Source organism: Pelodiscus sinensis, chromosome 4 (genome assembly GCF_052426305.1).
Source record: "Pelodiscus sinensis isolate ZL-2025 chromosome 4, ASM5242630v1, whole genome shotgun sequence".
Classification (NCBI taxonomy): domain Eukaryota; kingdom Metazoa; phylum Chordata; order Testudines; family Trionychidae; genus Pelodiscus; species Pelodiscus sinensis.
In genome coordinates, this window is record NC_143055.1 from 128,517,734 (window position 1) to 128,545,040 (window position 27,307).

Consider the following 27,307-nt stretch of genomic DNA (forward strand, 5'->3'; position numbering starts at 1 on the left):
GCCCTCATTTGCACATTTAAAACTATAAACAGATCCACTCTTCATGTTTCTAACTTCATATAGAATAATACATGCACAAACATAGGATCTGCACATTCAGCAGAATGCAACATTAAAATTGCTATGTTGCATGAGCTATTTTGTCTAAAGCTTCTTCGAGTTATATATATTCATATTCACAAAGAAAACTCATAGGCTGCGTCTAGACTGGCAAGTTTTTCCGCAAAAGCAAATGCTTGCCAGCTGTCTACACTGGCCGCTTGATTTTGTGCAAAAGCACTGATGTTCTACTGTCCGAAATCAGTGCTTCTTGCACAAATGCTTTGACATTCCTGTTCGGGCTAAAGCCCTTTTCTGGAAATGTTTTTGCGCAAGAGGGCCAGTGTAGACAGCTAAAAACTGTTTTGCGCAAAAAAGCCCCGATGGCAAAAGTGGCGATTGGGGCTTTCTTGCCCAAAACCGTGTCTAGATTGGCACGGATGCTTTTCTACAAAAAGTGCTTTTGCGCAAAAGCGTCCGTACCAATCTAGATGCTCTTTTCCGCAAATGCTTTTAATGGAAAAACACTGAGAAGCAATAAACATGGGAACCCATAAAGCTGTATTTACAGAATCACTTTTTGTGAATAGCACTGCATGGAAAGCTGCCATCTAGCCATTTTGCTGGGGAAAAGCAAGACAGGGAAACTGTCTTTAGAATAAAACATTTCCAAGTTGTTATAAGGTAAATGCTGACATAAATACAGTATAGTTAATTCAAGAGATACTGAAGCAGTTGTGAAACGACATACTTTGCAGTAATGTTTTTGTTTGTTTATTTGTGTTCACATAATTGAGCTTATCACATAACATCTTTCAACTCCTTGATTCCAACTAACCTGATTCTTTCAAGTTCGTCTTGTAGGCTTTGTCTACACTAAGGATCGCGCTCAATAATTTCTCCCCATTGCTGACATCACTGCAGATGAAATGATGCTAGCGAGACTGGTGTTATTGAGGGAGAACATGAATCCGTTTTGTGTTGGTGCAATAACGGAACCTTTTGGTTTAAAGCAGCTGTTTAGCTTGCATGCACCATTCATGATAGGTGCTTCACATTCATAAGTGCCCTATGTCTGCCCAGAGCCATTCATTTTTCTTTGGAATAAGAGTTTAAATGACATAACCACCTGTTATACTCTCAGGATGAATCTCCTGCTATCTCCTGAAATCACCGCCTGCTCCTGAGTGAGATCCTGCAGAGAAAGTCTCCTTTATAGATGAGAGTGACTTCACGAACTGCTCCGGGATTAGGTCTCCGTGTTCTGGGAAGCATGCTTCAACATATTTTTTCCTGCAACCTCCGACCCGTGCTAGTTCTGGGCCTGAAGCCAAGCGACTGGTTCACCCCTGCATTACGTTTTAAACCACGATAACTCCACACTGATTTTTTTTGGTGGGAATCTGGCTCCTGCTCTGTCCAGTGCTCTGTGAAAGGCCAGCAGCAAGCCAGCAGAGTTCTCACAGTACAGACGCTGCATAGCGCTCTCATGGGCAGTCCCGTGCAGGCTTCCTTGAAAACCCTTGCCCCAGCATGGACAGGGAGTCCCCGTAGTCTACATACCGGATCCTTGGCAGTGGAGCTGCCTGGAGGCAGCCAGGAGGTGGACGTTTAAGACAGAGCAGCTCCTGATGAGTCTAATTTACACTGACACCACAGTGGCCCCCAGAAAACCCAGTTTAAAGGCACCTTTGCCTCCTGTCCCCCTGGCTGCAGCTCCTGGGAACCACAGCACAGAGTCCTGGCCAAGGTGCCTCCATGTCATTCATGAAAGTATTGAGTGAGGATGGGTCGAAGCAAGCCTGCCGCAGAAGGCTAATGAAGTCAGGAGCCCATATGCAGAGTGAGGCTCCTACTGCAGGTAAGAGAGGGATAGTAATACTTTGCTCATCTAGGGGACTGTGAGCTCCTTGGGGCAGAGAATGTCTCTTATTCTACATCTGTACAGCACCTAGGACAATAGGACTGGAGCCTCGAGCAACTACGTCATGCACATGGAACCCTTCTGCCAGGTGGAGCCAGCAACAGCTAGGGGTTCCCTCCATCCATCCAACAGAATTGGCTCATACCCTCCCCCTCCCGCCAAGTAACCACCTCTGGGCACCCATGAGTGACAATACTTCCCCACTCACAAGCACAGAGTCTGAGCGTAGAAAATAAACTTTTAATAAAAGGGGGGAAAGAAATGTGGCATTAATTTGGGAAAACACCATGGAGTTCACAAGCAAAACCATGAGTAATAGCCCCATCCCAAGTAGGCTGGGCAATGCCCTTTTTCTCTCTGATTCATAGTCCAGCAATGTAAATGTCCTCTTCACATGCCTAACCCTTCTCTGCACCCAGCTCCCCGTTGCTGCCCTTGGTCAGGGCAGATCCGGAGTTCAGAGGTTCATCCGCAGACTTCACCACTCATCCTAAGGGGAGGAGGGTAAAGAGGCATCTTACTCGGCTGATCACTTGCCATCTGACTGCTCACTGCTCTCTGGCACCGCCCTGCTGGCCATGCATCTCATCCCTCCACCATCACCCTGCTGGCCATTAATCTCACCTTTCCACCACCGCTCTATTGGCCATGCACCTCACCTGTCCATCACCTCCCTGATGGCCATTCATCTCACCTCTCTACCACCGCCCTGCAGGCCATGCATCTCACTTCTCTGCCACCGCCCTGCTGGCCATGCATCTCACTTCTCTGTTAGCACCCTGCTGGCAATGCACCTCACCTCTCCGTCACCGCCCTGTTGGCCATGCACCTCACCTTTCTACCACCCCCCTGCTGGTCATGCACCTCACCTCTCCGCCACCACTCTGTTGGCCGTGCACCTCACCTCTCCGCCACCACCCTGTTGGCCATGCATCTCAGCTCTCCATCACCATCCTGCTGGCCATGCATCTTACCTCTACCACCGGCCTGCTGGCCATGCATCTCACCTCTCTACCACCGGCCTGCTGGCCATGCATCTCACCTCTCTACCACCGGCCTGCTGGCCATGCATCTCACCTCTCTACCACCGGCCTGCTGGCCATGCATCTCACCTCTCTACCACCGCCCTGCTGGCCATGCATCTCACCTCTCTGCCACCACCCTCCCAGCCACTCATCATGCTGCCACCACTGGTGGTTGCTTATTGCATCTCTCCAGCAGCCGCCTTGCTGGCTGGCCACTCGCTGCTCCCGGTAGATTTGGCTTCAGGTGAAAAACCAGTGATTTTAGCTGTTAGCACAAAGCACAGTCTAGCCACAAGACATTTCAGCCTACACTAGGGTAAATTTAAAATAATAAAAGAGACTCCTTACAGAGCCTATTTTGGCTCTTATCATTGAGATAGCAGGGAGAAACAGGTTGAACCAGTCTTATAGCTAATGCTTGGAGGTCACATAGCCTGCTGATTGAGTGTCCTCCCCTCTTATCTCTGGCGCTGGAGCCCTTGTGCATCCAAGGTCCTTTAAACTGACACTTTCAGAGAGGTAGCCGTGTTAGTCTGTAATAAAAAAACTTAAAAAACAATTAATAGTCCAGCAGCACCTTAGAGACTAACACAAAATGTAGATGGTATCATAAGCTTTCGTGGGCATAATCCACTTGTGGGTTGTGTCCACAAAAGATCAGGATACTATCTACATTTTGTGTTAGTGTCTAAGGTGCGGGCAGGACTATTTGTTGTTTTTAAATTTTAAATTGATATTGTGTCTCTCTCCTTTTGAAATGGGTTAAGCACAGTCTGTCTTTTCTGTATTCCCACAATAATTACAGACATTGCAATTAGTGGTAACATAATTAGTGACCCACCATCAGCCAAGTTGACTACAATAAGCAAAACATCCGCTGAATATTTGACAACAAACCTACGCAAAGCAGGAGCAAACTGGGTCTCTCTCCACTTCCAGCTCACTGTAAGTGACGCATTCCTTCAGATCCTGCTTACACATGTAATAAATAACTGTGGCATGCTGGTTAAAACTCCCCGCCAACACAACACAGCAAAGACAAGCTGAAATCTTTAGAACTCCCAGCACAGCTGAGCAGCTAGGCCGGCTGACCTCATCTGGGATCCACTGCCCCACACGCAAGCCTTTCTGTTTCAAATATATTTGAGGAGCAATTGCTGAGGAACGTACCGGAAAAGAAACCAAATCAACACTGCTTAGAAATGCCCCTTGTGGGAGCCTTCAGAGTGGTTTATTTGGAAGAAACAAATATGAGTTAACAAAGTGAGAGTTCTGCAGTTATTAGCGAGTGTGGGAGGAAATCCTGCTCCGACCTCTTTGCGTCTTTTTAAGGTCTTTTGATGTTCCCTCTTTCGCTCCTTTATCATCCTTTGCAGCCAGCATCTGCAGAAGAAACTAAAAGAAAACATAGATATAAAGCACAGTTACTAGGGATGTATTTAAATGGCCAGCGGCTGAGCACAAGAAATAAAAGAACATGTCACAGAGGACCAAGATGTCAACGTGTTTAGTGCTTTAACACAGAACTTTTTTTTTAATGGCAGGAGTGTAGAGCGGTTGGAAGGTGCCTTATGGCAGTGTCTCCATAGCTACCACATGGGCAATGGCAAGGCAGGCTTTCCTGACAGTCATGTGCTGATCCCATTTTGGCCTAGGCAGAGCCTTTTTGATACGTGAAGGGCAGCTCAGCTCCCGTCGCTCATCCACTCTTTGCTCTCTCAATTGAAATCCCCCCACGAGTGATTTCAGTGACATGGACAACGGTTCACTGGGAACAGGGCTGAGAGCCTCTAGCGCCGTGGTCCCCAACACGGTGCCCGCGGGGGCATTTCAATGCGCCCACCAGGTGCTCGGGGCTGGCCTGGCCCCAGGCACATGGCACACGGGCGCTTGCGGGGGGAGCACACTTGGCGGGGGGAGCGCATGGTGCGCGGCACTCGGTGGGGGGGGCAGGGGCGGGCGCCGGCCTTGGGCACGCGGCGGGGGGGAGCGCCAGCCCCGGGTGCGCGGCGGGGAGAGCGCTGGCCCTGGGCGCGCGGCACTCGGCGGGAGGGGGGGAGTGCCGGCCCCGGGTGCGCGGCACTCGGCAGGGGGGCGGGGGGAGCACCGAGCGCGTGGCACTCGGCGGGAGGGGGGGAGTGCGCGACACTCGGCAGGAAGGGGGGAGCGCCGGCCCCGGGCGTGCGGCACTCGGCGGGGGGGGGGGGAGCACCGACCCCGGGCGCGCGGCCCTTGGAGGGGGTCCTGCCCCCGGGCGCGTGGCTATGGGGGGGCCCCGCCCCCGGGCGCGCAGCTGGGGGGGGCGAGTGGCAAGGGGGGGGCCGCCCCCGGGCATGCGTCAAGGGGGGGGCCCGCCCCCGGGCGCGCTAGTGTCCCCGCCCCCTGGCGCCCGGCGGGCAAACGGCTACGCCCCCTGGCGCCCGACAACCTCAAAAGGTTGGGGACCACTGCTCTAGCGCCAACGGGCTTTGGCCCAGGTCCAGCCTTACATCCTGCTTCTCTTTACAGGGAGTCAGAGCCTCAAGTCAGGAGAACTAATCAGATCTCTCTGCCCATGGCAGTGTCCTAGCAAAACACACACGGAGAGTTTCCCCAGAGGCCATTGCTTCTCTGGGGAGGGGTAGGAGCCGTGCGACGAGGAGACAGCAGGGCCTAGCCACTCAAATGCTGCCTTACTTACCATGGAGCAAAGCCAGTGGCTGCTGGGCCCAGGCAGGCAAAGGACCAGGGATGCCATTTAGGAGCATGGGGGGGGCTGTAGCTCCCCCACAAAGTTGACCCCTTGAATTTCATAGTTGAGGTCTGACCCCAGACCCAGCTCCTAACTGCCACAGAGCTTGTGTTGCTCCCAGCTTTGCCTTTGGGGCTGGTAGCTTGTTTATAAACAGTAGGGCTATGTCTACTCTGGCATGATTTTCCGAAAATGCTTTTAGTGGAAAAGTTTTCCGTTAAAAGCATTTTTGGAAAAGCGCATCTAGATTGACAGGATGTTTTTCCGCAAAAGCACTTTTTGAGGAAAAGCGTCCATGGCCAATCTAGACGTGGTTTTCCGCAAAAAAGCCCCGATTGCCATTTTCGCGATTGGGCTCTTTTGCGGAAAACAGTACTGTGCTGTCTACACTGGCCCTTTTGCGCAAAAGTCTTTCAGAAAAAGACTTTTGCCCGAACGGGAGCAGCATAGTATTTCTGGAAAAGCACTGACAATCTTACATGAGATCGTCAGTGCTTTTCCGGAAATTCAAGCGGCCAGTGTAGACAGCTGGCAAGTTTTTCCAGAAAAGCGACTGATTTTCCGGAAAAACTTGCTAGTCTAGACACAGCCTAGGAGTCAGTACGATTAAGATAACAAAAGGTTTGTCATTCAAGTAACTAAAGGATCTTTAGATGATCATAAAAACACTGCCAGGTACTCCACTTAAAAGATCGGGGGGAAAGGGTTGGAATAAATAGTGGTATGCTCAAGGAGTCTATTCTGGAATCAGTGCTCTTCAACTTACTCATAAATGATCTTGAAAAAGGGGTAACCAGTGAGCTAGCAAAATTTGCATGATACAAAATTACTCAAAATAGTTAAGTCCAAAGCTGACTGCAAAGAGTTACAAAGGGATCTCACAAAACTGGGTGACGGGACAACACAGTGACAGATGGAATTGAATGTTGATAAATTCAAAGTAATGCACCTGGAAAAATGTAATCCCAACTATACATACAAAAATGATGGAGTCTAAATTAGCTCTCAAGAAAGAGATCTTGGAATCGTGGTTAGTTCCCTGAAAACATCTACTTAACGTGCAGTGACAATCTAAAAAGCTAACTGAATATTGGAAAACATTAGGAAAGGAAAAGATGATCAGACAGAAAATATCATATTGCCTCTTTAAAAAGTCATAGTATGCCCACATCTTGAATACTGCATGCAGGTCTGGTCATCCCATCTAAAGAAGGATATATTGGATTTCGAAAAGGCAACAGAAATGATTAGGGGTAAGGAACATCTTCCATATGAGGAGAGATTTAAAAGACTAGGATATTCCACCTTGGAAAATAAATGACTAAAGAGTGGGGGATATGTTAGAGGTCTAGAAAATCATGAATAGTATGGAAAATAGAATAAGGAAATGTTATTTACTCCTTCACTAATAAAATACAAAAAGGTCACCCAATGAAATGTATAGGCAGCAGATTTAAAATAAACAAAATAAATTATTTCTTCATGGTCAACCTATGGAACTCTTTGCCAGGAGATAATGGAAAGGACCAAACTGTCAATTTAAAAGGATTCCAATAAGAATGAAGTAAGTTTCAGGAGGATAGGTCCAGCAATAGTAACTAGCCAGGATGGGCAGGGATGGTATCCCTACTCTCTGTTTGCCAGAAGTTTGGAATGGGTGATGGGATGGATCACTTGATGGATCATATTGGCCCAGACAGTCCAGTATTTTCTGTTGTTCTCGGAGGAAAGGCCGCTTAGGCTGTGTCTGGTGGGGCCAGGGGGAAGCGTGGGGTTTAAAGGCCCACCGTGTCTTTTTGTGTGTGTGTTTTGTTTTGTTTTTGCTCAACAACTTTTCCCCCCCCCCCTCGTTTTTTTTGCTCAACCAATTTTTCCCTGCCATGTTCGGTATTTTTTGTGAAAGTGTCTGGCAATCCTACCTCATTCAACCAACCTTTTCTGTGTATTCCTTCTGAAGTACCTGGTACTGGTCACAGTTGAAATGTAGGATATGGTGCTAGATGGACTATTGGTTTGACACAACATGGGCATTCTGACGTTCTTATATAGAACCCAGATGTATCTGCCTCCTGCTACCCAGTAGGCCTCACTTTCCCCCAGAGCCCAGGAGTCCTGATAGTCTCTCTCTCTCTCTCTCTCTGCAGATTTAGTAGTGAAATAAGAATATACACTAAAATGTTAATACTAGTGTCCCAGTGTCCCTTAATGATTTACCACAAGATTTCAGAAGACGTTAGTATTAGAGTTGAGTAGATCTAATAGTTATTTAATTTTCTTCCTTTTATATAGGAATTAGATACAGTGCTCCTGTCAGCTAGTTGCTAAGTTATCTGCCAAAAAACTAGAGTTTTCAAGTGCCTTAGTAGCCTTTGGAAAGAGGTGGTGTGTGAGTGGAGGAAAGTGGACAGGGTCAGTCCCCCACACCTCTGATTTGCTTGTACTAAGCATGCTTAATAACACTGCTGAAGCCACTGTCCTCACTCTACCCACATCCCCTCCACACACACTATCATGGCATGCACAGGTCCCGCCCTCCCCCCCCCAAAATCTGAAATAGTGTCCCTGTAAAGGACACCATGTTGTTTGTCCTATTTTGGTTGAATGAGGTAGGGTTGCCAGATACTTTCACAAAAAATACCAAACATGGCAGGAAAAAAATTGGTTGAGCAAAAAAAAAGGGGAGGGGGAACCAAAGTTGTTGAGCAAAAAAAAAAACTTGCACACACAAAAAAAGACGAGCTGGGCCTTTAAATCTCCACTCTCCCCCTGCTCCCACCAGATGCAGCCCAAGCAGCCTTCCATCCGAGAACAGCAGAAAATACTGGACTGTCTGGGCCAATACCGGACACCTGGCAACCCTAGAATGAAGCCCAGCCCCAAAGAGAAAAGAGAGAGGTGAAAGACAGCACAAAGGTTAGGGGAAAAGGGAGCCACCACCAAGACACCCTCTGGTTTCTCAGCAATCTTGCAGTTTTCTCTGGTGTTTGTGGTTCCATTTCTCTCCTTGCTTTTCTCCTTTCCTGGCCTTGTTCTCTGTTGCTTAGTCAACATAACCTGGCTCTGCTCCTGCTGAGCCCACAGAGCAGTGTGAAAGGGCAACCATGTCTGATCTGCTGAGTCTAATGAGGGCCACCTTACTGCCCCAGCTGCAGCCCACCTTCTCCTGCCACCTCATGCTGTCTTCCCCACACCTAGAGACTCACATCACCCTCTTCCTTTCTCCCCCTGCATACTGCGGGCTGCCAGGACCACAAAGCCTCCTGAGGCATCGCTGCAGGCTTCACTCCCCCAGTGCACCAGAACAAGAAGTTTTTTGCTGACAGGGTGTAGAGAAGGACTCTGGGGCTGACTGAGATGAGGGGGCATGACTATGGGCAGGAAGACGCGGCTTTAATGCATGAGCTAGGTAATAGAACTTACTCTGGTGTGGGACGGGCTGAAAGGGAAACTCTGCCTCCGGATCAGAGGATGAAGGGGGAACAGGGAGACTGACCTAAGGGAGACGACAAGAAAGACTCATCTGCAAGCAAGGAGCCTGGGCTAAGGGAGGAGAAACCTGGAAAGAAGGAAGCTCACTCTAAGGGTACGTCTACACTGCACGGTTATTTCAGAATAAGCTATTCCGGAATAGAATGGCCCTGGTGAGGGGCTATTTCGAAATAGCAGCAGCGGGGCAGTGGAGAAATAGCTATTTCAGAATAGGTGTTATTCCTCATGGAATGAGGTTTACAGATTTCAGAATAAGCCGTCCATTATTTCGAAATTATTTCAAAATAACAGAATGGCTATGTAGACGCTCGCACTGTTATTTCGAAATAACACTAGTGTCACTAGTTATCTTGAAATAACGGTGCAGTGTAGACACACCCTTTAAGAGAGGGAAGGTGAGTAAAAAGGGGATGAATGAAAGGATGCTAAGGCCAAGAAGAAGAACACAATGCAGCCCAGGGAGACCCAAGGAACACTATGCTATATTTGGGGTGAGGGCAAAAACATGCACGCCAAACCATCTGGACCCTGGATGGTGTGAATATCGCTTATTTACATAGGTAATAAGGAGGGGTTTATTGACAAATACAGGGGAGAGACAATCTCTGATCTGCAGCTCTCTTTCTATCTCCACCTGCAGTTTTTCTAGCTTTGCTTCTTCCTGTCTGGTCTGCCACCCACTTCTTCTTTTTGTCTCCATCTCACCATTCTTCTGTGAGTGATTTGGGGATATTCGGTGCCAGGCTGTCACACTGTTTGGCCAGGGGTCAGACTTAAGCTATCGTATATAAATTTGTACAACATGGTCAAAATGAGTGCCAGGCACCAGATGACATCCATAAGCCCAGCATTTCTGGGAGTCTCAGACACCTCTATAGGGGATATGCCATCTTTGCCTGTTGACTGTCTCATGTCACCAGTTTCCACAGAGCAAAACACTTCGGCTGTGTCTAGACTGGCAAGTTTTTCTGCAAAATCATCTGCTTTTGCAGAAAAACTTGCCAGCTGTCTACACTGGCCGCTTGAATTTCTGCAAAAGCACTGACGATCTCATGTAAGATTGTCAGTGCTTTTGCGGAAATACTGTGCTGCTCCTGTTCAGGCAAAAGTCTTTTTCTGAAAGACTTTTGCACAAAAGGGCCAGTGTAGACAGCAGAGATTTCTTTTCTGCAAAAAAGCCCCAATCGCGAAAATGGCGATCGGGGCTTTTTTGCGGAAAAGCGCGTCTAGATGGGCCACGGACGCTTTTCCGCAAAAAGTGCTTTTGCGGAAAAGCGTCCTGCCAATCTAGACACGCTTTTCCAAAAATGCTTTCAACGGAAAACTTTTCCATTAAAAGCATTTCCGGAAAATCATGCCAGTGTAGACGTAGCCTTCTGGTGCTTCCTCACCCATCTATCATGACCTCCACTGGAAATCCAGCACTTCGAAACGATTCCACTTTCAGCCACAGCATGGAAGCTGTGGAGGACACTGCAGCCAAAGAGCTAAGTGGAAATGGCAGTGAGTGGTGACTTCAAAACAGGCCAAAAGACCTGAAATAAGTTACACCGCATGTGAACGCCCGGGCACGTCATGGGTGCAACATTAGGCACAATGAGCCAAAGGGCATGCTAAAGTCCGGCCTTCCTTGCTGCACTCTGAATGAACGGCCTAAGAGGAGGGCTCTTTGGTGGGCTGAGGGCGGCTATGACAAAATATCTTGCTGTGTGTTCCGGTGAGGCGTGTTTCAATGCAGTCGTTGCCAGCAGGGTGCTAGCCGGACCAGTGTGAGTTGTTCTGAACAAGAACTGGCCTACCCACATCCACTTGACAGTGAAGAGGCCAAATTCAGGCCCAGTAGGGCTGGTGTTCGGCTTCCACGAATTTCCTGCCATTATCAGGAGTGAATTTGGCCCCAGGGCTAAGAGCACAATTCAGTAGCATGGTATCCTGACACTGTGCTAGAAACTACAGTGCTTAAACCAAGGTGCCCTGAGCACAGCTCTGTTCTCCATGGACACAGGACATTCCGATCAGTGCTGCTGATCATGTCAACAAGCCTGTTACTCTCTCATTGACTTACCTCAGGCTTCCGGTAGCCCTTCTTTTCCAGGAATTCATTAAAAGCGTGCGTTCCATGGAGCTGCACTGCGTCTGTCTCCTAGGACAAGTCCCAAACCAAATTAAGGGAACGCTCCAGAATAACTCTCACAGATGTATGCTTTTTTTCATGCCTTCATTCATACAACAAGCCGACAAAGCGAGAAAGGGACAAGGAAGGTTATTTCTGTGAAAGTCTCACACATACGGCAAGTTCCATTTCTAATTAATCTCATGAACTGTAGTTCGTTCAAGAGATAATTTGTGATTTGCTATTTTTATGGCAATCCCAGTGTTTCATAAGGACTGAATTGCGATGGGACAGTGTGTCATTTTCCAGTGAGTGTTGTAGCAAATGACTAATTACTAGGGATGGTTTTGTAAAGCTGTGGTAACCAGCTGGAATTCCTACCCAGCTTTTATCACAAAATACACACATGGGACAGGGCCCCAAAATATTCCCAGTCTGGGGTTTACATTTATTGTTAACCGAAATAATAACAAAAAGACAAAATTTTCTTCTGAGCTTGGTTGTTTCTCCGTATCCTCCGCCTCCCCTCTTCCTGCAAACTTTTTTGCCTCTGCCAGACATTCATGCCTTATCATACTACTGGGTTAGGAATAATAGAACTGAAATGATCCAAGAGAGTGAGTCCACAGAAAATCTTTCTTCTAGAACCTGCCACCTTCTTACATTTTAAAGCAAAAACAACGGGACTGATATTTCTTTACTGCAGTTCTGCAAACCAAAACTAGACCACCACCCTAAATTTAATGGGCATTGTACTCCTGTTTATTCTGTCTATTGAAGTGTATATTTTCTCTAACTCAGAAAGTAGCGCCCTGTGGTTGGGTGAGAGCGTGTGTCAGTTTTAACTTCTACAATCTCAGGCCTTTGAGAGGCTGGAGTTTGTCTTTCACTCCTGTACTTATTTGTGAGAACAAAAAGGGAAAAAACTAAACAAAGAAAAGGAAAAGGAAATGGTTGCAAAATTAATAAGTCTCTGTTTATCAATGGAATAATGAATATATACAATTATCTATATATCTATCTAGATATATCTAGATACACAGATAAGATATATTTTAGAGAGTTTGTGCATCTGTCTGTCTGTGAGTCCCTCTGTCCGACCATTTGTTCAAGAACTCCTCCTAAATGGTAAGAGCCAGGGTCACCAAATTTAGTTTGCAGCTTCCTCTTCTCGTAACTTAAAGCAAGGTCAGGGTTTGGTTATGCCGGAAAATGGGATGTGCCTGGAATTCGAGTCTTTTCCATAACATGGAAAGGGAAGGGTCTGAAGGGAGGGCCAGTTATGCTCCACTATGACCACTGGGGACAGTTATACTGCAGAGTGACCACAGAGGAGCGGCTGCACCAGGAAGTGAGTGGCCAGATGGAGCTGGGGTGCTCCACTGCCCCCAAGCCACTGGACCTTGGACACAGTGACAGATGGAGGGGGGAGCCCCACTGGCCAACAGCCCCGGCTCCACCCGTGGCCCCCTGAGGAGCTGCTGAGCAGCCGAGCTCCAGCTCCAGCTCCACCCATGCTAGGAACTGCCCACCTTCTAGCTGTGGGGGAGACCAGGCAGCCCAGCATCACCTGCCGTGAGGAGTTGCTGGGGGAGAAAGCTAGCCCAGCCCTTGCCCTCCCCTATCCCATGAGGAGCTGCCAGTTGGAGGGGACGGGCATCCCTCCCTGCAATGAGCTACTGACTGGGGGGCCCAGCCAGCACTGGCCCCCCTCCAGGAGAAGTTGCCAGGGCAACATAGTTCTGGCCCCCTGGAAGGAGCCACCATTGGAGCCCTGACCCATGATTGGCACCGCCAACTGTCAGTCAACAAATAATCAGCCATCATAATGACAGTCAGGAGGGTGGGTAATCCAAATAATTCCCCTCCCATTGTGACTGGGATGGGTAGCATATGGTGTGCCCACGTCCCAGGCTACGTCTAGACTCCACCTCTCTGTCGACAGAGAGATGTAGATTAGGCACGTCGAAATTGCTAATGAAGCAGGGATTTAAATATCCTGCGCTTCATTAGCATAAACATGGCTGCCGCTTTTTTTCAACACGGAGCTTTTTCGAAAAAAAACAAAACAAAACGGCAGTCTAGATGCAGATCTGTCGAAAATAAACCCTTTTCCGACTGATCCTGTTAACCTCATTTTTTGAGGAATACAGGTTCTGTCGAAAAAGGGTTTATTTTCCACAGATCCACGTCTAGACTGTCCTTTTTTTTTTCTTCGAAAAAGCTCCGTGTCGAAAAAAAAGCGGCGGCTTCATTAGCAATTTCGACATGGTTGATTTGCATCCCTCTGTCGACAGAGAGGTGGAGACTAGACGTAACCCCTGTGACAACATGTGCTCTGACCTAGGATGTGAATTTCCCCACAGAGATTCCAGAGCTGCTTACAATACCTTTTCACTAAAGCGCTTCCTTAACTTCAGCAACCTTTCAGCTGCTACTTTTGGATCTTCTAAAGGCTCGTTTGCTTTTAGTTTTCTCCACGTTTTAGGGTCAAGGTACCAGGCTCCGTACCTGAACTTCTCCCATTTGGGCTGGTAGAGACCCTGCAAAATAAAACCCTCATCATTCAGAATGTCTTCTAATCATGTAGGGCTGACTTGCCTCCCACGTCTATGCGAACCACTGCCTCCTAATGGATGGGATGTCCGACTTGATCTATCGACGCGGTCAGGTGCTCAGGTACCAGAATAGTGACTGCAAGATGGAATAATTTGTGTCTCTTTCTGGAGCCTAGAGCGAGTGTAAGTCCTGTTACTGCTATATGAGTCGGAGGTGTTTCACTAGCTATCCCTAGCAATAGCAATATAATGAAAAGTACCGACTCTTCTACTATTTATTATACTTCAGATAATGAAATCATTCTCTCCATGTTCTGCCACCTAGATCTCTGTGCTAATGAGTTGTTCTCTCTCATAGACAAAGAAATAGACAGGAATTTGGGTTTAACTAGAAGCAGCCAGCTTTCCTTGGAAAGTATTCCTCAATAATAAAAAGCAAAACAGAAGGGGTAATCTGGGAGTGGAAGGAATGAGGTGGAGAGAAGAAAGAACACGTGGAGCTGTGGGAATTGAAATTATTTAGGAAGGAAGACAGTTATAATTTTCCATTCACTCTCCTGTACTCATCTATATCAGCAGAAGGGCTGCCCAAAGGCACAGGCAAAAATAGAGGAACTCCAAACATCCCAACACCACCATTCAGCCTGCAAAACTCTTTATCTCAAACACTGCAGCCTCTGCAAAAACTTGCACTCAGGTCCTGACAGAGTCTTTGGGAAATAATACTGTCTGTGCCCCGAGACTGTCTGACCACTGATTAAAGCTGTGGTTCTCAGCTTTTTCCAGATCGGGACCTGCTGCTCATTTAATGACATAGCAAGGGCAGGACAGAGTCAAGCTTAGAGACACACGTTCACGTTGTAATAGGTTGAGAAAGCATCCTCCTGCAGAAATAACATATTTCCTTATCACAGTACTTTAACAAATCAGGCCATTTCCAAGGATTATGGATCTGAATCCAGATACCATTCCTCCTCGTGCAATGTTACAGAATGACCAGCAGGTGGCATTTCAAGAGCATTATTTTGCATCAAAAGCTCTGCAGAGTGGAAAGAATATTTCTTCGGGGTTCTGTAAAATGGGCTTTTGAGGATCAATGCTCTCACTTCGCTTGGGCCCCAATTCTTGCCCCAGGAGAAAATTGCTAATGATGATCCCATGAAAAGGAAAGGAACAAACACATGGAAACAGAACGAGCAATACTTGAGCATTATAAGCAGCATAAACTCTGGCAATCGTCTCCCTGGGGCTAGATGATATTCTTTGTGTTCTGCCGTTAAAAGCTAGGAGGTGGCTGGGACGGTCTTTTCTCATGGTGTGTGTGTGTGTGTGTGAGAGAGAGAGAGAAAGAGAGAGAGAGAGGGAGAGAGAGAGTGTGTGTGTGTGTGAGAGAGAGTGTGTGTGTGTGTGTATGTGTGTGTGTGTGTGAGAGAGAGAGAGTGTGTGTGAGAGTGTGTGTGAGAGTGTGTGTGTGTGTGTATGTGTGTATGAGAGAGAGAGAGAGAGAGAGAGAGTGTGTGTGTGTGAGAGAGAGTGTGTGTGTGTGTATGTGTGTGTGTGTGTGAGAGAGAGAGAGAGAGTGTGTGTGAGAGTGTGTGTGTGTGTGTGTGTGTGTGTGTGTGTGTGTGTGTGAGAGAGAGAGAGAGAGTGAGTGAATGAATGAATGAATGAGTGAATGAATGAATGAATGAATGAGGAGGACGTAAATAAAGCACAAGACAAGGCCTTCCACATGGCTAGTGGGCGTCCTTTCAATGGCCGAAGACCTACTAGGCATGTGAAACACACAGTGAGATAAAAATAATTTACAGTGGGCACTGAAAATTCCCTGTGGAAGCCCAGTAGAAACAGCTCAAAATAAGAGAGATCAAAGCTAGAGGAGAACCTGATCTGCATGTCCTGCACTTTCTGCTGAATCAGACATTTCTCTTCCTGCTCGCAGTAGAAAGTACCATTTGGGGGGTCATTTCTTGGAAGTTGCTTTAGAGACTTACTGAGAGTGGTCCCAAGCCTGCCTTAGGACAAGGGCAGTGTTGCATGCAGTAGAATGGAAGGATCACTTCCGACTGTGCCAGCGTATAACAGAGAAGCAGAACAAAATACTGGCTAATACTAGAAGTCATAGATTGTTACACCAATTGCATTAATAATGGAATATAGAATTATGGATGTTGCTATTGACTTGATGTGGAAGGCAATATGAAACACCCAGACTAAGACCGTGTAGCGGTACAAAATAGAGGGCCAGCTCCTGAGTGGTGCTGAGCACCTTGAACTCCCATGAATGTTAATAGGAGCTGCAGGAGCAGCTTGTTTCATTTCCCCTGGCCTCCTTACCTTAGAAAGACTCCTTACAACTTTCGGGGAGAGTGAAAACTCCAGACACTGTTTCAGCTCTAGTGGCACATTGTTTATCTCCACAACTTCGACAGTCTTAGCCAGCGTGGGCTTGGTTACATAACCAGCATCAAACAGCCTCATGATGGTATCTTCTTCAATGTTATAACTTTCTCCTCCCTGCAACAATAAGCCAAAGATAGGAGGTAGCAGGAGGCCGTTTCTGGCCCTGTAAAATGTCCCCATATAATTATAAAATAAGTCAATTGGAATGGAAATATTGTCCTTCCATTTCAGAGTACAGTGTGTAGAACAGTATAAACAAGTCATTGTATATATGACATTTGAGTGTGTACTGACATCACTAGTACTTTTCATGGGGACAGTTGTAAAACTAGGCAAATAACTAGAACCCCCTAGAAGACCTCTGTGTGCCCCCAAGTATAGAGAACCAGTGTGTTAAGGGACTCAGGAGTTAGCCTCACCTATGTCTAGTTTATCTCAGAGCAGGCGGGTCATTTGATGAGGGAGTAGGTGACTAAGAACCTGCTGAGATGTCCCCAACTCTCACTGACTTTCCATATGATTCAGGTGCCCAACTCTTTTGCATGCTTGTGAAGATCACAGCCTCGATTCCTAAACAACCAGCAAACAGGCAGAAAGTGACTTCTCCCGTGCCCCACAATTCACATTCGATTAGAAGAGCAGGGGCTCACAAGAACTGAGGTCACGTCTTGCACCATGCGCATTGGGACACATCTTCTTGCTGATGCGAAGTCACCAGGCCCCCTCTTCGAAACTGTTCTCAGTTCCTCTTTGATTTCCCAGTACAGGAATTCAAGAAGTATGTCAGAGTTCCCTTTACCATGTGCTGCTCTGATCAGAAAAGGCATAAAGTTTCCCCCCTTTCCTACGCTACACACACTCAGATTAGCTATAAAGCAAAAGAGTGTAAGACTAATGAGTCAGTACATAACAGTGCAACACAGGGGTCAAAGATTCTGTAACTTCTGGTCTGGTTTTTATTTTTAAACAGGTCAGTGAAGACCACTTAATACAGTTCCTGAGACTGACAGGTCTAGCGCCTGCCATGGTTTTCTCTTAAAGGGCGGGGACAGGGCGCTGCAGGGAAGGAAAAGAAGATTTAGCATCTGAGCCCTCCTTGTCAGGGTGGAGGTCAGAGTTAAAATGGCCAATGCAGCCCACATTTCTCATGTAACATTTCCCAGTCCTGCTCCCTAATACGATCCTGTCCACATCAAGCCCAGTTTTAAAGCAACAGCACTTGGCCACAATGAACACAGAAAACATCAGATGACAGGAGAGCCTCTGTCACAAGAAACAATAGGTTAGTATGCCCGGAAAGTGACTGCATTGCTTTGTCACACTCTTACTCTGCTTCATACAGGGGGTGGAGTAAAGAGCCACTGGAGATAACGCTGCTGGGAAACGCAGCTGCACCGCTACATGGATGATGGACATCTGCCCTTCTGGAATATCTATCCTCCAGCCTGGGCTAAATCCTGGAAAGTGCTGAGCTGAAAGCACTGGGGGTTGCAGGTGCTTGAGGTATTAGAGTTTCCTGTTCCTCGGAAACACCCACGGATATAGGCCTAGGAAAGGGCAAACTTGGCTATGACCCCCATGAGGGGGCTCCCAAAATCAGAGGGGACATTGGCAGGAATCCTAACTCCTGTAGCAGTAATGGGATGCCCTGTAAGACTATGTCTGACCTGGGCTCCACAGGACAGAGAGATGACTCTGCACCCAGCACTCAACAGATCCCAAGAGCCACAGGAGTCCAGGGCTGTGAGCAGCCAACTGACTCAAGATCTCAGGGGTTCCTGGAGCCCCCTCATGAGTCTATGCTCCCACGGCCTCCTCTGGACACAGATGCCCTCAGGAGGTTCCCCAGCAAAGAGGAGCTCTGTGTGACGACGCAGTTGGGGTTCCCCCATTCCTGCACCCCTATAGCAGCAAGAACAGACTCCGCCAGCCGGTAGAATCGAGGGGGTTTATTGCTTCTCCAGGATACAGCACAGCATAGACGTGATGTGTTTACAGGAACCTGGGCCAGAATACCTCAGACCCCTTGAGATGGGGTCCTTAGGCCCCTGGATTCCAGCCCTCTCCTTAGACTGGTTCCTCCATGATTCCAGCCCAAGACTGACTCTTCCCCCAACCCCCCAGTTCCTTTGTACAGCCTCTTCCCTTAACTTGTAGAACTGGTTTTAGCCACTGCCCTGGGGCGGTAAGGCGCCCCCTGCTGGGCCGTGCTTACAGACAGCTGCCAGTGGGGGTCACCCACAGCCCACAGCCCAAACAGAGCAACCAGCAAGGAACTTACACTACCCCACACTCTGTGTCAACAGTAATTCAAGGTGGGGCTTCATTACCTCTTCCTAGATTATCTGCAGGGCTGTGATCACAAAGCACCCCCAGCCCAAACCCCCAAATTTGCCTCGATGAGGCTCAGTTCATAACCCCATGGGGAGCCTTTTGAGGACCCTGTAAGAAGGGTGGGACGGTGCTGAACAGATGCCATACCCCACTCCTCTGTATACAGAGCAGGAGGAATCTGTATACAGAGAGCCCTCCGTGCGCACAGTTCAGGGGCACGTTATGCTCCAGGCTTTGGGCCTGTTCCCGCTCCCTTTGAAGTCAATGACAAAACACCCATGATTTGATTTTCAGAGGCATTGAGGGCTCACAGCTCCCACTGAAATCTGTGTTTGGACAGCACCAATGGGGCCTAGTCCATGAGTGGAACGCCTCCGCGCTACAATAATACAAGTAAATAATAACCACAGGGCCTGTGGGTGCTCAGTACCTCAGTGCTTTCTGTGAGGCAGGACTGTGCTCCCAGCAAAATGGCTTCCCGGGAGCCATTTCAAATGGACTCACATTAGAACAGCTCTTTGGCTGCTCAGTTTTGGAGTCAGAGCTCCAGAGAGTGTTGAGCCACCGTTCCCTCCCCTGCCCTGATGTTTTGAGTGAGCTCAGTGCAGTCAAGAATGGAGGGGGATAGTTTAGCATTTGTACCTATTAAAGTGACGCACATCAATCAAGAGAAACACCACTGGCATTGTCTGCAGCAGAAGAAATGCATTTCTAGTCAGCTATTTGAATGACTGAGAAAATACTGGTACAAACAAGGCTAGCCTCCAACTCTAATTAAAGCCTTCAATTCCCATGACGTACGTCAGACACAAAGGAGACAGTTTGGTCTTTGACAGAAAATGGACTATTGAAACAAGGCAGACACTGGTCTGGAGACTACTTCCCACTGAGCTCCACAGATACAGATAGCCACAGTGAGAAGATGTTGTGAAATCCCTGGTTATTCAAGACCTCACTGTACCAAGTGGCACCCTAGGAGAAGATGTCTGAACACCATTGATGTCCACTGCAATATGGACACTAACTTCAGTGAAAGCATAACCAAGTACCTCAGGTTTGGAAGTACTCAGGGTAGGATTTTCAAAAGCACTCGCTGTTGTCCTAACTCAGTTCCCATGACAGTCCATGGGAGCTTTACCATTGACTTCATTGAAGGCAGAGTTAGGCCAATAAAAAGAGCTATTTAAAGTCCTAAATGTGACATGTGTAATACATGTCAGATGCATTCCGCAAACTCTGCCCTATCTTAAACCCATCCAAGCCCCGTGACTCTAGCGGTGCTCCAGTATCACCCAAATTAGAATTTGCCTCCTAAAGAAAGGGAATGTGCCGCTATTTATTTGTACATTTTTAACCGGTGTTCACTAAAACCAGAGCCTATCAAAACCAGTGACAAAACTAAACCAGATCAGTGTCAATCAAAAAAACATGGCACTGATTCAAAAATGAAGCAGTAAAATCTAAGCGAGGGCTACTCAACATCTCAACATGTGGGCCGCGGTTGGTTGGTTGGTTGGTTGGTTGGTTGGCGGCCTACAGTGCAGTTTGGGTTAACGTGGGCTCAACATGCGGCCCACGGGAGGGAGCCAAAACACAAAAGTAGTCAATATAATGATCTTCTTTTGATATGCGTTTTAGTAGTTAAATTCCTGGACGGTCATTGCTCATTGAAAGTCCTTTTATATGGGTGGAAATTGGGTAAATATTGCATGTTATTAATATCAGCAGAACTGACTTAAATGGAGCATGCATGTTGTCCAGTCTTGCCTTAATCTTTGTATTCATGCCTGTCAGAGTGAAAGAAGCTATTTGCATATATATTTGCATGTATATGCAATTACACTTAAGTTTCAGCCCTTAGCATGTGCCATGGATATCATTGTAGTCCCTGGGCTTCCAAAGTTGAGTAGTCCTGATCTAAGCAATAATTCTTCCCCCTCCCCTGCATGCCTCTCTAAGGCAAATGCTTGAGCAAACAGATGGACTTGGCAGGATTATGCAATAAACTAATTTGTGATTTGCTTTGCCTGTGGGATACTTCAATTAGGAGGCCTCAGGTAAGGCTCCTAAAGCCATATGTAGGCTGGGATTTTCCAAAGTGACTAAGGGAGCCAGTGACTGCCAGCAGAAATTGGGCACTAAGCAGCCTATATCTTTCAAGAGGTGTTGAGCATCCTCATCTCCCATTGAAGTTCATGGAAGCTGTGCTCAGGACACTTTTACTGAGGGACCTACTTAGAATGTAGATGTCCAAGCTGAAAAACACTGGCCACGTCATTCTTGGACTGCTGGGATTAGGAGAGTTTTGCTTTTCACCTTACCCAAGAAGCAACCCAGTCACAAAACTCCTTGGTCGCTCGCTTTACGTTCTCATCAAGGGGAGGAACGTAGCACTGCATGGCTGCCTTTTCCCTTGCTGCGACCTCTTTCTTGGAAAAGTATAAGTACGGATTCTTGCTTTTTGTCTGCTTGAGGCTGCAGAGATGGAAGGGACAGAGTTATTCACAGTCTGTACATGGTTCTTATCAGCATACAGGCAGTGGGGTAGGAATAATCGTCTCTGTGCCTGCTGTGCCCAGCTTGAAATTCTGACTTCCTGCTGCAGGGAAGAAGATACTGCTGCTGTTTCTACCGAGTTCCTTTATTATTGAGCTGGCTGCCCTCCGCAGGCCGACAGGACAGAGAGATTTATATGCAGATCTTTATGATCTGCAGGGAGACCAGCAACGAGATCCTGAAACACAGCCCACTGGAGTCTATGAGAATCTTTCCATTGGTGTCAATGGCTTCAGATCAGTCCCTAAAGACTTATGTGCTGTCATCCTATTAAGCCAGCCAGCCCTCGGAAGCCTTTTTGGTATGTCTCAGAGGAACCAGGCAGAAGATTTAAAAGTCGACTGAGCTGGCTCTTCTGTTTAGCCAGAGCAGAGTTACTGGAAAGGCTGGCCTGTCCCAAAAGCTTCTAAAGCTGATCTGGAGTGGGGGATGGAAAACTGCTTCTTCAAGACATGCCCAACAAGGAAAATAACAGAACACCATTAGTCATCACCTACAACCCCCAGTTCAAACCCCTCCAGCGCATCATTAACAATCTACGACCTATTCTCGAAAACGATCCCTCATTCTCCCCGGCCTTGGGAGATAGGCCAGTCCTCACTTACAGACAAGCCCCTAACCTGAAACAAATTCTTTCCAACAGCCACACATCACGCCTCAGATACACTCACCCAGGAACCTAGCCCTGCAATAAACCCCATTGCCAACTCTGTCCACACATCTATACAAGCGACACCATCACAGGACCACGTCAGCCACAACATCAGAGACTCATACAACTGCACATCCTCTAATGGGATCAGTGCCAGCAAGGCCCCTCTGCCATGTATATTGGCCAAACTGGACAGTCTGTACGACAAAGGATAAATGGAGATATCAGAAATGGTAACACACATAAACCTGTAGGGCAACATTTGAACCTGCCTGGGCACTCAGTCATGGATTTAAAAGTAGCCATCCTTCTACAAAGGAATTTCACAAGCCAACTACAGAGAGAGAGAGTGGAATTGATCTTCATATGTAAATTTGACAATTTCCCTGGACCTGAACAAAGACATTAAACAGATGGCCCGTTATAAAACCAGCTTTCCATACATTTAATACCTCATTGACATCAAAAGCTCAATATGGGACATTTCCAGCCCACTCAATTAGCCTCGTTGGCACTGCCCCTACAAGTGACAGGTATTTTTTTCTCTGTTTTTTCTGTTATAAATTCTGAGAGTCCCCCTGTTATTATCCACTCAAACTCATCTGATAAAGTGGGTTTTGCCCATGAAAGCTCATGATACTATATGGCTGTGTCTAGACTGGCCACTTTTTCTGGAAAATCAGCCGCTTTTCCGGAAAAACTTGCCAGCTGTCTACACTGGCCGCTTGAATTTCCGCAAAAGCACTGACGAGCTCATGTAAGATTGTCAGTGTTCTTGCGGAAATACTGTGCTGCTCCCGTTCGGGCAAAAGTCCTTTTGCACAAAACTTTTGCACAAAAGGGACAGTGTAGACAACCCAGATTTGTTTTCCGTAAAAAAGCCCGAATCGCGAAAATGGTGATCGGGGCTTTTTTGTGGAAAAGCGCACCTAGATTGGCACAGACGCTTTTCCGCAAAAAGCTTCCGTACCTATCTAGACGCTCTGTTCCGAAAATGCTTTTTACGGAAAACGTTTCCGTTAAAAGCATTTGCGGAAAACCATGCTGGTCTAGACGTAGCCTGTATGTATATTTATTAGTCTCTAAGTTGCCATAGGACTGCTTGGTTTTTTTAAAGTTACAGACTAACGCGGCGACCCTTCTGAGACCCACCCACAGAAACATTCAACTCCTCTCTTTCAATACATTTCATTTCAAGTGAATGAGACTGAACTGCTCCCGGGCCCGGCAGCTGACGGTGGATTCAAGCAGCTGCAGGTGCTGTTTGCCCAGTACTCACAGTGTGGATGACGTGAGGCTTATTTCTTTACTTGTCCCGTCCTCCAGCTGATCCGGCACTTGCTGAGGAGTGTGTCTCTCCCAGTCACGATCCTTGTCTCCTGCTTCACTATGCAAGCACATCTCCGGGTCCAGGATGGCCACGACCTCTTCGAAAAGCTGAGTGCCAAACAAGAACACAGCACCTGTCCAAAAACACCTCGCTACAGCGCAGCTCCCCCCGAGACAGCCAAGGAGACCCCATTACAGACTCCTGCCTTAGCTTCCCCCCCTCCAGCATGTGATGAACCATTCCGTGACTTCATCTCACCCCAAACAGAGCCAAGGCCCCTTATCTAGCCTCGAATTCCAAGGGCTCTCCTGGCACAAAGAATACATTGGACTTCATTGTCTTATTGCTTCTTAACCTTTGACCAGTATGATCCTCCTCAGCACTGTGCCACCAAGGATGAATATACTCACTCTGAGTTCACCAGGGCCCCCAATACAAGGCCTGCCATCTCCCTGCTTCTGGTTCCTCTCTCCCCAAAAGCCCATAATAACCTTTCCCTATTCCACCTCAGAGTGAAAAGCTTAATGCTTCCCTCCCAGCTTGTTTGCACCAAGTCCTTCAGTGTCAACTCCCCCCCCCCCCTCCAAGCCATAAGCATGGGTGTGCACTGACTAGGCCCTGCTCTTTCCCAACAGAAGAGAGGTTGGGAGGGACCTCAGAGCAGAGGAAGGCAGGATTCTGGGAGAGAAGTAGATATTCTAGACTCAGGCCAGGATCCAGGTAAGGTCAGGACCCACACAAGGTAAAACGTTGGCCAAGATTCCAGAGCATCTTTCAATTTTAACGAAAGAGAAGGACATGGGCAGGCCACAGGGTTACAAAAGAGTAATTTTTTGTCCAGCCTGCCCACATCTAAAGGACCTCCCCCGGCCTATGGGCAGGGTCCACAGAGCCCAGAAAACCAACTCATTACTTGGGACAAATAAAGAGAAAACAGGGACAGTGTGAGGGTCAAAGGGCTAAAACGAGGGAACCGGATGGGGACACTGAGCAGAGAACTCCGGACAGCACCCACTGCCCCCCAAAGATCTCAAGAAAGCCAGCGGATGCTGCCCAGTGGAACTCTGCCCAGATGCATGAGCGGATGCAGGAACGGAAATAGTCCCCACAGTCGTAGGCCCCTCCCTTGGCCAACCTCTGCTCCCTGGTTTTGTAAATTGTACAAAAGAGTAATAAAAGGGAGGTATATGAGCCTTAGATTGAGTAAATCTCTGTTCCCAGAGTAACTGGCAGGGGCTAGTCCAGAACCAGCAGACACTTGCCAGAGTTAATCAGGCCTGTTGTGCACCTGGAGCTAATGAAGTGGGCTCACAGAGTCAAGTGAGCCTAGGCTGGTTAGAACACCGGGGGCCAATTAAAGAACCAGTTGAGACTGGTTATAAAAAGGCTTCTCTGCAGTTAGTTAGTGCATGAGGAGCTGAGAGGACAGAGGAAGTGCTGCAGGGACTGTAGGAAGAACAGTCATCAACAAATACCAGGAGGAAGTGCCTGAGAGAAGGAAGATGCTGGGGATGTAGCCCAGGTGTCTTGCTGCTGGTGTTGGAGACTCTTATAGGCAGCTGCTTTTACAGCTCCCTGGGCTGTAATGCAGAGTAGAGGGTGGGCGTGGGTTCCCCCCAGCACCCACTTCTCCATTTCCACTCAGGGAAATGACTGGCTGGGGAAAAGAAAGGGGTTTACCCAGCACGGTATCATTTGGGGGTCCACCAAGACTGGAGTTTGGTTTCCCGCCATACCTCATGCTGGCCAATGAACAGAGCAGCTCAACAAACAGCAAGCTGATGCCCTACATGTGGTGCTTAAATTGAGGGCTGCTGTGAGCCTCTGAGGCAAGCAATCCGCCCGAAAGCACAAGACGCACCAAGGTTGAGTAGGTGCTTTGTCAATCCATTCCTTGTCCCCGAACACCCACTTGGAGCCAGAGCGTGCCCAATGAGGCGAACCAATGGCTCACTGTGCAATGGACCAGCTATGGAACCAGGTGGTAGACTATTAAAGAAGTCCATTTCTGCATAGTGGCTCATGTGTTTGCTGACTGAACCCGAAACAGTGTGACAAATCTCAAACTATCAGCAGGGTGTCTCAGAAGCCTGGAGGTGACTTCTGTCGCTTCAGAGCTCTCCCTGTCTTTATGGTCACCTTCCCGTGACAAGTCAGACTTCGTAGATGCTCTTTTTGTAGGAAAGAACATTGTTTTAGGTCACCTGATGAGAGAGGCTGTGTTCTGGATTACTTTGATATTTAAAACATGCTAAAAGGGTGCTCAGCCTTGGGGAAGAGCAGGAGACCCCATAGAGACTTTACCTCTGGAGAGATGCTTTCTTTCAGATGAGGGTAGAGCACGAGAGGGTGTTGGCTCAGGCAGTATTCTGTCTTTGCAATGTGATCCTGCCTGGCTTTCTGCAAGGGACTGAGCCTGAACTGTCTTGCAAATATTTTCCCTGCTTTCTGCTGGGCCCCACGGGAAGCATCAGGTGCATTGTTGGGCAGAACAATCGGTAAAGGCCCCTTTGGGCCACGGATGATGATGTTGTCAGATGGAGCAGGGACGCCGCTTCTGAAATCATCCAGGCCGTTTTTCAAAAATCTCCAGCGCTGGTTGTTGAGAGAGCCTGAGAACGTCGCTTTGCTGTGCCGTCCAAAGCACTTACAAGACAATTTCTCCTTGTACCTGAGACCAAACACTGCTGGTCAGCGCTTAACGTAAGTGGGAGGAGTTTTAACAAAGCACAGTCGTGTCGCTGCCCCCTGTCCAGCTCAAATCTGAACTCTCCATTCCAGTCCACTGCCAGGCTGAGACTCTACAAAACAACAGGGTGCAGGTGGGGAGGGGAATCTGCCAGCCAGAGCCATGTGCTTGTGTTCAAATAGTCTGTCCTAAAATGCAGACCCGCAATTGTCAATGATGGTGGCCTGATTTTCAGAGATGATGAACAGCCAGGGCTCCAGCTGAAGACCCGGAGAACCGCAGCTGTTCAATGGCTCTGAAAATCAAGCCCAAATACTCCATGATTAAATAATTTGCTATAAAAAAAATAAAGACTTTGAACCAAATTCCTACTGGCTGGGCACAGGTGTGATTCCATTGACATCTCTGGTGCCACACCAACTCACTCCAGTTGGGAATATGGTTCCTGATGTATCCCTAAAAAACAAGCACAAGTCTTATTGTTTTAGCATTGATCAAACAAATCGGACCAAAGAATGCAGTGATCTAATGTCTTCCCCATGTTTTTCCGTGGCCTTTGGGATACGTGTTAATGGGTGAAAGACCCAAGTAGCCACATTTCAAGGGACATTAATTTGGCATCCTTATGGGGATTCTCATCAGGGAGACCAAACACTGGATAAACAAGGAGACTTGCACTGCAACTGCCTGGGTTATTATGGATGGTAGATGAACCCAAAGAGCATGCCGATCCAATAGGTCTCTCAGTCTGACATGTTACCTACCCCAAAAGTCACTCACTACAAGCACAGTGAACCAAACTCATGCCCTTCATACATGTTAATAGCTGGCTAGATGCCCTCAACCTCTATCTCCTTAAGAGATCATAAAACATTTTAAAGCAAGGTAAAAACCACTTTCCCATTTTAAAACAGATTTAAGTATCAAATAAGCCCGTGCCAACAAAGGTCCAAGGATCACGCATGGATCATGCTTAGTTGAGGACAGTCCTACATATTCCTAGCACGATCCCAGCCGGGGCCCCTCTATAACGATGTAAGAGTAGGCAGAGTCCTATGCTGAGAACACAGCATGCCACATGGCAAGGCCCTTGACCACGCCAGACGGAATGGGATGAGTGTTGCTAACAGCACGCGGCCCAAGGTTTGCCATGTCAGCGCCATTGTTTGCCACCCACCCAAATCAGGATGGCACATGGCTCGCAGGGCGAGCTTCTGGAAGGGGGCTACCCGCTGCACAACCAATGTGAATTGGCCAGCGGGATGGGCACCACTAGCCAACGACACACACAGGCTCCCCACAACCCCGCTCACCATGGGGCTGAGCCCATCCCTGCAGGTAGGAGGCTGCTGCGAACCGTTGGCGGGACAAGGCGCTCATCTGACAAGGCAGAATATTCGGGCTGTCTCCGTTCCAAGCATCGGCTCCAACCACCTGGGCATCGGTCCACAAGCTGGTTGCTAG

The 27,307-nt window shown here is 47.9% G+C and overlaps 1 protein-coding gene across 1 annotated transcript; it reads right to left on the reverse strand.

Moving 5' to 3' along the window:
- Positions 1-4,190: 4,190 nt before the first annotated feature.
- On the reverse strand, positions 4,191-27,307 carry FAM47E (family with sequence similarity 47 member E). Its single transcript, XM_025190052.3, has 8 exons — positions 27,157-27,307; positions 25,459-25,825; positions 23,104-23,261; positions 20,938-21,091; positions 16,217-16,396; positions 13,712-13,864; positions 11,274-11,351; positions 4,191-4,383 (listed from the first exon to the last, which is right to left on the reverse strand). Exons 1-8 carry the CDS (start codon positions 27,171-27,173, stop codon positions 4,270-4,272), a joined length of 1,221 nt encoding a protein of 406 aa, XP_025045837.3. The 5' UTR covers positions 27,174-27,307; the 3' UTR covers positions 4,191-4,269.

Excerpts from the sequence above, each read along its gene's own strand:
- FAM47E (XM_025190052.3), bottom strand. Across the intron at positions 21,092-23,103 it reads AGCCTCACGTCATCCACACT|CCTCAAGCAGACAAAAAGCA; the intron begins GTGAGTACTGGG and ends CCATCTCTGCAG. Across the intron at positions 16,397-20,937 it reads GTGACTGGGTTGCTTCTTGG|GGAGGAGAAAGTTATAACAT; the intron begins GTAAGGTGAAAA and ends TTATTGTTGCAG.